Source organism: Chaetodon auriga, chromosome 20 (assembly GCF_051107435.1).
Source record: "Chaetodon auriga isolate fChaAug3 chromosome 20, fChaAug3.hap1, whole genome shotgun sequence".
Taxonomy (NCBI): Eukaryota; Metazoa; Chordata; class Actinopteri; order Chaetodontiformes; family Chaetodontidae; genus Chaetodon; species Chaetodon auriga.
The window spans coordinates 3,975,386-3,985,624 of NC_135093.1; the positions used below are offsets into that span (position 1 = coordinate 3,975,386).

At 39.9% G+C, this 10,239-nt stretch overlaps 2 protein-coding genes across 2 annotated transcripts; one reads left to right on the plus strand and one right to left on the minus strand.

Annotated features, from left to right (window-relative positions):
- Nucleotides 1-1,298: 1,298 nt before the first annotated feature.
- ifnphi4 (interferon phi 4) lies at nt 1,299-2,370 on the plus strand. Its single transcript, XM_076760298.1, has 5 exons — nt 1,299-1,430; nt 1,542-1,634; nt 1,765-1,914; nt 2,101-2,178; nt 2,272-2,370. Exons 1-5 carry the CDS (start codon nt 1,299-1,301, stop codon nt 2,368-2,370), a joined length of 552 nt encoding a protein of 183 aa, XP_076616413.1.
- Nucleotides 2,371-4,428: 2,058 nt separating this feature from the next.
- Nucleotides 4,429-10,239, minus strand: cd79b (CD79b molecule, immunoglobulin-associated beta). Its single transcript, XM_076759807.1, has 5 exons — nt 10,078-10,239; nt 8,280-8,585; nt 8,011-8,129; nt 6,050-6,103; nt 4,429-4,998 (listed from the first exon to the last, which is right to left on the minus strand). Exons 1-5 carry the CDS (start codon nt 10,127-10,129, stop codon nt 4,909-4,911), a joined length of 621 nt encoding a protein of 206 aa, XP_076615922.1. The 5' UTR covers nt 10,130-10,239; the 3' UTR covers nt 4,429-4,908.

The following is a 10,239-nucleotide window of genomic DNA, read 5'->3' on the forward strand; positions in this document are numbered from 1 at the left end:
AATAAAAAGTAAAGCCGAAGGAAAGCAAATACTGTTGTTATATGATATTATGTTAATACTCTGTACTATGTTATGCTGTAAATAGGCCTATGCGCCCTTATATTTTACATTTTATATCCCATATGACATGCTAATACTGTTTTAGTACATTATACTAGATTATATTTCTATTTTAATACAGAAACAAAGGTGTTGCCTAGTTAATATCTGTTATTCTCGCGTGCGCTGTTTACACCTTGTTGACTTACTAATCACACCAGTGTCTCTCTTGCCTTGTAATTTTGTCTTTAATTGCTTTTGTACAGTTTCTCATTTTATTTTATGTACCTCTATTTATTCATTATGCTCTCTGTTCATCTTTACTCATTTCTGTGTGTGTGCGGACAGGCCTCATATATACATAATAAATAAAATGTGATTTTCATCTTGCTTCGTTTCAGGCTGAAAATGGGCCCTAATGCGTTAATCCAAAGGTGAAGGAGAATCCCCTCGTGCACAGGCCGTGTGCTCGTGACGCAGCAGAAGCCAAATTCTCGTTAAAACAAGCTGAAATGTCACCGAGCAGCTGAAGTGAATGAGCGTCGGGCAGGAGGTCGGAGCCGCGGAGCCGCTTTCTGTTTCACCGCCTGGGAACTCCCGCTCGACTCACCGCGGGCGCACTGCTGCTCAGTCATTAAAGACTATTAACGGATCCACAGGTAACAAGTGGTAGAGCAGCAACAGTGACTCATGCGATGGCAGGTGACAGGTGATGACGACTCCTCAGAAATATGCGAAACACGAAACACTAGAAACACTTCAGTCGATGATTAAATGTTAAAAGAGCCTGAAAACATTATCAACGACGGCGATTTAAATTCAAAAACAATTATTTTTTCCGTCTTTAATTTTCTGATTTTGCCTTAAAACACGCAATAATATAATAATCCCACCGTTTGAAAGATTCATTATCATAAACTATTCCAGCATGAACAGTGATCTGTGTCAATGTATAGAAATATTGGAGGTAGAACAGAAGAGCAGCCTGTTGTTCAGCCTTTTGTGCAGCGGACGTGATTTTTTTTTTTTTTTTTTTAGCTTTGCTGTGAAATTTGTTTATGTTTTTATCGTGGGAAAGTTTTTCCAAACGGGCAGTGGTTCAGATCCGAAATATGTACGGAGTATATATGTTGTATGCGTGTCGAAAGTGAAATAGGTGCGTCTGCTGCAGCATAAATGAGCGCTGCAGGTCTGCTCAGTACAACATCAAGACACATCTCAATCTGCTCCATTCAAAGACGCTTTCTGCCTTTTTCAACATGCTCTACAGGATCCTCTTCGTGTGCCTGGCTCTCAGTGTGTTCAGCGCAGCCTCCTCGCTGAGCTGCAGATGGATGACACATAAATTCAAAGAGCACAGTGAAGACTATTTGGAGCAGCTGGACATGATGGTAAGTGGACTTCTTTGGATATTGTCTCAAGTGGCTGAATTCTCCTCATTGAACGAGTTCACTGTGCGTTTCCCTCAGCACGTGACGTGTGTGTTTGTGTGTGTGATGCAGGCTGATAACTCCACCAACTCCACTGGGGATGCTGCAGCAGGGAACACCGCGGCCTTCCCTAATGAGCTGTACGACCAGGCGTCCGAAGCAGCAGTGAGTCATCCTCAGCTTTTGTCTGCTGCAGCTGTAACTGCAAAATATAAGAAGTGAAGATTGATTTGTTCTCCCTTTCTTCTTCTTCTTCTTCTTCTTCTTCTTCTTCTTCTTCTTCTTCTTCTTCCAGGCTGAGGATAAAGTTGCTTTCACAGTTCAGATTCTGGACGAGACGGCTGCCCTGTTTGAGGAGGATCACAGCTCGGCACCATGGGAGGAGGTCACGATGGAGACCTTCATCAATGTAGTAACGCAGCAGGCTGACGGCCTTCGCTCCTGTGTAAGTACAAACTCACTTTCACTGACACCGCTGAGCTGGGCTCTCTGCCTCTGTTGCACCGAAGTCCTGACAGATGTGCAGGTTAACGGCTCCAGTGACGGTGGAATGAACATTTCTTTGAACACATCACAGGTGAAACAGGTAAAGCGTATTTTTCAAATACAGTTTTTCTTGCAATTCATTCAGATCGGGAGCCACAACCCCAAGAACATGAAGCTGCAGCGGTATTTCACAAGACTCTCACGCAGTGTCCTCAAGAAACTGGTGAGTTTGTCTTTCTATTTTTTTTTTTTTATCCATCTATTGATCCACGTGGAGTATCTGTGAGGTTTAAATGACTTGTTCTTGTGTCTGCAGGGCCACAGTGCAGAGGCCTGGGAGCTGATCAGACAGCAGGTCAAAAAACACCTGTTGAGAGCAGACCAGCTGATTTCATCTCTGCCCAGCACCAACTAACATCTGTCATCTGTCACATTCTGAATGTGATCACTTATTCACTTACATGTAGTCTATTTATTTATTTATTTATCTAATTATTGAGTAGCGTATTTATTCAATGATTGCTACACATTTATTTATTTATTGACATATTTATGTATTTATCTAATTATTGACTCCTTTATGTATCTATCTCATCTGTTGGTGTTGATAAATCTTATTTTCTTTCATTTGCTTCGAGCAAAATTTGACATTTTTGACATTTTCTTATGTTACTGACAATAAAAATTCTTCAGCAAATAGAAATGTGTTGACAGTTTTTATTCCTACTATATTAACAAAAAGGATGAATCTAAATCTGAGGGGTTTCAATGTGATCTGCACAGCACCAACTAACATCTGTCATCTGTCACATTCTGAATGTGATCACTTATTTACTTACATGCAGTCTATTTATTTATCTATTAATGTATTTATTTATTCATCTAATGATTGAGGACTCATACATCATAGATCTTTATTAATGAATATACTTGCAGCAGAACTGGCCTGTAACTGATCAAACAGATTAAAGTCATACCTTTAGTCATCATGTTTATTAGGATTAGTATTAGGAAATGTTATCATGTTTATTGTTGAATGTTGTCATTAGTCATCCAAGGTGTCTGACGCATGCTGTAAACAATGTTGAAATGCTATTGAAAATTGATAATTTCAAATATATTCGATTGACCATAGTGAGAAGCAGGTGAGCCCCTCGTATGAATCATTAATAAATTCTCGCTCTATGAGGTGAACCATCCCACATGTGTGACGGCCTATTGATTAGACACGCCCTGGAACAGGTGTATCAGCTGCAGCATGTAGCAGACCCTCCGTTCAGTCAAGTGAGTTGTTTTAGTAAGTTCGTGCCTTGATCTTTCTTCTGTCTCTTCCATCTGTTTTCCGCAGAGTTTCTTTAAGACCTTTGTGTTTAGTTTTTCAGTTATTTTTCTGCTCCGTCTGTTTTCTCAGTCTTTTTGTTGCTGCATAGAGTAGCTTGATTTAATTCTGCAGAAAACGTACTTTTCTAGTTCTCTTCTTGAAACTTTAATTTTTGCTCGCCACGCCAAGGCGCATAATTCATATTTTTGTTGTTAAAGTCTAGTCATGTAATAAGAATTTTGGCCGGTCGACATTTTCGACCGGCCATCGAAGAGTTTCTCAATCTTATTATTAGTAGTCAAAAGCTTTGCTAAACGGTTGCCAAACAACTGTCTGCACCGAAGACCTGCAGCCAGCTACTGACCCGCTGGTCCGGGTTAAACAACCATCAGAAGCCGTTCCTTGCCTGTAGCCGACACCGAAGATCCTCAGCTCCTGAGACATCCCTGTCCAACACCGGCTCTCAACCGTGGTTTGCTTGGTTCGTCCGGCAGACGGCAGCGCGGAGCCTCTTCGTGTCAGTTCAGAGCAAACATCTACAGGAGCGTCGCTGGCAAAGTAGGCATGCTTAAGCGGGTTTGAATAAGAGTTGGTCCATGAGATTATGATATTTGTTTTTCCAGTTTGCTTAAATTCTCTCAACCATCCATTCAAGAAATCAACGTTACATTTGCGTCCCCATTTTTCCTGTAAACCTACTTCTCACGATGGCCAAACTCATTCTGCCATTGTTTTGCCATAAGTTTCTCTCTGCCGTTGTTTGTGTGACCTGGTATTATCCATATCATTTGTCATCTTATCCATTATTCATATTCATTCCCATTATTGTGTTTAATAAATAATCCTTTTCATTCAAGTCGTGGTCAGGCCGTGTCCTTTTGAGCTGGATATAAGCGAGTGTTGAGAATTTACGCTTCAGATTATCAGACTGATCTACTGTTGGTTCATCCGTTGTCACTACATCAGCATTATAAGACATGATAAATAAAATCCTTCTTAGCTGAGGAAGGTTGGTGCCCCATATTTCATTAACGAATGCAACATTATCTTAGAGGTTTAATAAACTGGTTCCCCTACACTGGATAACTGCAAAAGCCAGTAAAAATAAGACATTCTCTCACAAATGGACATTTTCTTGTCTTGTTTTTATTTCCTTTACATAAAAAAAGGCGAACAGATTCTTTAATATTACATATAACAGGAACAAGTCACGCTTTGTTGAGGCTCTGATGACACACATTTTCTCTCACACATTTGTGATGAGCATGTTCTTAAATAATCAAGTCAAGTCAGAGAAGTCATTTGGAAATCAAACACACTTAACAGAAAAAAAAAGCACCAAAATGTTAACTGAAATATCAGCCGATGAGCCTGAATTGCAGAACTGTTCAGTCCTCTCTGGACTTCATATCATACTAATAGCATAAAATCAACAGCACATATATCAAGCAATTTAAAATAAGCATGTTGCTGCACATTTACAAACAAACCTTAAACTGGGAGAGAACAACAGTTCTCCACATGTGACCGAGCCGGCGAAGGACTCTTGACAACGACTCTGACCCTTATAGTCAAGACCCTGCAAGTATGAAGTTACTGTGAGGTTGTAGGGGAGGTGAGGTGAGTTCAGTCTCACTCCCACGGGGCCTCAGTGCCATCAGCCTGGGCATACACAGACAGTTCCTCATACAGACCTCCTCCACACGTCTCGATTGTCAAGCCCTGAGAGACGGAAATAAGTCATTTTTAGTCAGTTAGCATATATATGTGTCGGTCCCATGTGGCTTTGATGATCCCAGTATATGACTGTGTTAGGTTATATTGGTGTAGCTTTAATTTGCATAATGATGAAGACATGACTCAAAGATAAAGATATGCAGCTGCTAAATGTCACAGCAGAATAGTTGACATTTAAAGATCTTTCACATCATTTGTATTAACGTCTCTGTTGGTTCTGACTGTCCTGACCATTTTCTCTGTGTGACAGAAGCTTGTTCATGCTTTTCTCGGCAGGAGGTTTGGACCCTGCAAGACCTCAGACCTCCAGAAAAGTGCAGAAATCAGTAACAGCTCGTACAGAACGACGACGCCTGTACCTAAAAGTCAAACAGCTACGTCGACCAAACTCTGGAAAACAATCTTCACCATAGATTTAAAACAGTCGCTAATGTTACATCATTTCCACCGGTAGCCGACTCGGGACCGCAGACAGTTAACGAGCCATTTTCGCCTGTGTTTTTTGGTCAGTTTTTTTGCATTTTCACCCTTATGAACAACAGTATTTGGTACTCAGTAAAAGCTCATCATGTTTTCGCGACGTGACGACAAACAACCTGTTCTAAATACTTTGTCTACTCGTCTCTCTCTCTTTTGGACTTTATGGGACCATGTATGTAGGTTTGTCTGCTTCCTTTTGAAGTAATTGTCTTGTACTTTTTACATGAAGACTACAGCAATAAAATCTATTTTTAATCCACAAATGCAACTTTCCACAGTTATTGTGTAATTGTTCTTACAAAAAAGGCAAAGTGGAGGTGATGTTACTTCCACTTTACTCAACACGCTGTGCTGATAAATGCAAAAAACAGACCAAGATACAATTGTGGTTAAGAACTCAGTGGTGCGCGTCCGTCTGTTTCTTGCACTTGTATTTTTATGTAAAAACACAGGTGTGACATGTTTTCTCAAACGTGAACAGTAACTTAAATGACCAGCTATAGCAAAGAGAAATGACCTGACTTTAACGATTATTACTGTGAAAAAAGAGACAAACCTCATAGATGTGATCAGTTTCCGGCTCCTCATATAAGCTGTCCGTGTTTTCAAACTATTTAAAAAAAAGAAATGACAAAGATTAAAATGAATGTTAGCGCCTGATATTGATAAACACAGTGTATATGATACAAAAATGTGACTGCCGCTGGGTTGGGAATGAACGTTAGCTCACTAGCTAAATGCTAAGAAAGACTAGCTAGTCGGGCTAAATCAAACTGTATTGAAAAATGGGTAAAAGTTGTGCAGTTTTAGGTCGTAACGACACTTCTTACAGTGGCGTACCCTCGCACCAAAGGCCCAGCGTTAAAATCTGCCTGGGGAAATGGTTGGACACCCTCAGGTGAAGAGGAAGGATGACAAAATACGTTTGTAAGCTACTTTATTGTCAGTGGCTATCATTTAGCTAACCGCACAGACAGTCAGGCCTTTTGCTGCGGAAGCCGCAGCGGAGCGCTGACTTCATGGTGGCCGGTGCTTTTACTGTCAAATCAAGACCTTCAGATGTGCAGCTAATTTGGGTGAGTCTTCGCGCTTGGGTAGCTCTGTTGAATTATCACAAGTCATGTTAAATAAGGCTCATGCCGGTAATGGCCACTGGTATTCATTCTTTACCATTATCGGCGCGCTTATGGCTAGCTGTGTTACGTTAGCTAACCTAGCGTTAGCTGTTATGTGCTGTTACCTGTCCTGGCAATATGATGTGTGGTGAGCAAAGCGGTATTTGTGTGCATAAAACGGCTACCATCTACACTTAATATGTAGTTAGTAGTGGTTAGATGTATGACTTTACAAGCACAGCAACAGGTAGTACTGCGGTGGATTTTATTAGCCAAGCTAATCAATGCAGGAGATACCACGCTAACAGCTAATGCTACAGGTGTAGTGGTGGTGTATTTCCCACCAGCACTAATGAATTTGGAGAGCAGGGTCCTAGTTTTAGTTTAGTCTCTATTCCCAGGTTTCTTTTTTTGTATTGCAGTAATTGTTAGGTTTTTTGTTTGTTTGTTTGTTTGATTTTGACTCAACCTTACTTGCATGGCTAGCATCCATCTATCTGTCTATCTATCTATAATGACTAACCTACTCAATAACTAAACATAATGCTTATGTTTATTGGCAATATTGTTATCTGGTGTAGTGCAGTTTTATTAGCTTGTAAATTTGCTTATAATATGTAATAATACGTTATTATCTATTTTTGTTTATTATTGTTTTTGTGTTGTGATTAATTCAAATCTGCAAAGTACTTGAAAAAGTTATAAAATAGTGGAGTAAAAAGTATATATCTGCCTCTGACTTGCAGTGAATCATTGTATAAAGTCAAACTTGTCATTGATATTGACTGAAATCAGAAGTAATTGTACTCCTACTGTCTCGAGATACTGTACTGTACAGCTCATATTGATCCCATACCTCCTTGGTTCGGCAGGGGGCGCTATATTATAATTAACCACGACTTTTAACTGTGGTTTTGATCCTTTATGAACTTTGAGTTGTTAGTAAATGACAATGACGTTCATGTAATTTATATCTATTTCCACCAAGATCAGTTATTTTCAGAGACTCTACTGAGTTTGTCAATTGATTTATCGATCTATCTCTCTATCTTGCTGTCTTTGGCTCTGGGAACTTGTTCATGATTATCAGTATCAGCACCAGCCAAATGCAGGTAGGCCTGTGTTTTGGCTGTGATCTGTTCATATTTCTATAGCGGAGACATTTTGTGAGACCTTTTGCCTATTGTAGTCTAAAAAGCTAAGATTTCCTTTAAGGAAATGAGATAAAGAGGAAGTTTGTCTCACTTACTTTGACATTGATTTTAGTTTATCCTCACACTGAATATGAATATTGGTGTGCTCATCCTCAGTTCTATTGCATCTTATTCCTTTGCAAGTCCTACAGTAACCAGCAGTACAGTCTGATAAAGCACAGAAGTGTTGTCGTCATCTTGTTCCTCACCACATGTCGCTTGCGTAGCAGTATAGCAGCAATACTAACAGCCAACAGCAAGCCCTGGAGAATAATGAGCGCATCCTTCATCTGGGTCCTGTACAGCGCATGGGAATGGCTAAGTGGTCCTGTGAAAGGAAAGATGCATGATGTAGATGTGTTTTCATAAGTAAACTGGTAGAGACCACCCCAATAGATTACATTAAATTAATACTCAAAGTAATAATGCTTCACATGTCTGTAGGTTTTGCTAAAGCATATGTTGTCTCAGTGCTTACTGGCAACATGAACTGCAGTCCCAGGTCCCCATTTATTCTCCATCTTGCAGTAGTACACCCCTCTGTCCTCCATGCGTAGATCGTTGATGTAGAGATAGGGGCCCTGAGTCGGATCAGTCAAAGCTTGAATCCTGTCTCCTCTCTTTATCTCTTCTCTTTGTTCAGAATTGTACTCATCTGCCTTGTACCATGTCACATTGTTTCTCGGGTGTTGCTTGGAGTGACAGAAAATGTTCAGGAAGCTGTGAGGTCTCATAGCCAAGGCGCGGGGCTTCTGGGTGACCATCAGGGCATCATTTAGGGCCACTGCACAAAAGAAAGTTGAGAGACAATGACACTTTGCAGCAGCAGTTACTGTCTCTCTAGACAAACATGTATGCAGATTGTTTGGCTGTATTTTGTCCCTGCAGTGCTGGTCTTCAGCAGTTGAAGGTATACTGAATGCTCACGACATATGGCTGACTTTGACATCACATTTAATGCCAAGAAAAGCAATGTACTTCGACGGAAATGTACTATTTCAAGAGTGAGCCCTGGAAAAAGGCCAGTTATTTCCTGACTTCTTTACTAAAACAGCATCAGCTTGTTTTGCTGTCCCCAGAAATCTGTGACCTGTAGAATTAAGCCCCAGTTAGTAATTAGTGAAATCAGACATCTTAGGGTAATTTTACAGATGACACAATGGATGGAACACATTGTTGTAAAGGATGCGCTCAGGCTTACATGTTAGAATCCAAAAATCATATGTACTCAAATAATGGGATTGTGTTTTCATCTTAGGCTTCTTTATTCCCACACTCCTGTTGAAAAACAAAAGTATTCACACTCCTATATTTGCTTGCAGCGATTAGGATGTTGATGTCGTGATTAGTGATTGGGGCTTGCAACTCATGATTTTGTTCAGGATTAGTGTGTTGACTATTTTTTAATCGATTAACATGTACAAAAAAATGTTAAAAGGAAGAAATGCCCTTCATGTGTTCCCAGAGTTCAAGGCAATGGTTCCACATTTCATATTTTGTCCAACTAAAAGTGAAAAAAACTAGATAGATAGATCTAAAATTTACAAGCAGCAAATTCTTCTATTTGAGAACCTGCATCCACAGACTGCTTACCTGATAAATGACTAATTAAAGCTTTTTTGTAAAGTGACCCACTAAGTGATTGATGTAAAGTCATCAATTAAAATTAACTGATAATTAAATTAATTGACTGATTGTGTGAGCTCTAAACACTGCGGCAGAGGATAATAGAAGTCATGCACCACGTCAAAGTTGTGTTGATTTTATTGTTCAAGTCTGATGTAATTGTTTGTTTTAGTGTGTGCTGTTTATTTTTTATCTGATTTTTTTTTACCTTTTCCTTCACATTATTTATCTTCATGAGCTTTTCCTTTAACAACAGACTGCGACTGCCATAAAGCGACTTGATGGTCAGGTGATTGAGTGGGATAACTTGGTCTTAGTTATGCCGTGTTTACAGAAAAATAAACAAGACTACATCAGTCTTTGTCTCAGAAGACAACTTCCTCTTTCCCCCCAGATGGCCAGGAAGTAATGGCACAGTGGAGTCAAAAATAACATGCAAAACTCGTATGCAGTGGAGCTGCGTTAAAACAGGCATAGAACTACAATATAATGACTGCATTAAGCATTTTGAAATTCTTTGGCTAATTATATTGCTGTGGTTACATTCAGCTTTTCCCTAATGTTCAATGCAAAGTCTCTAATTGTCGTTTGCATCGTTTTAATTTTTCAGTCGCTTATTAAATTGATCGTATTGGAAGAGTTCACATTACCTGACATACTGATCAAAGCAAGCCCACAGTATCCAGCCAGCAACCAGCGCATGATGGCATGCAAAAGAAAAATGTTTCCAACGCTGATGTCCGCTCGTATGTCTAAATCTCCCCGCAGTCACGAAAATGCTGTGCACAAGGTGAGGACGTGTTGACACCAGT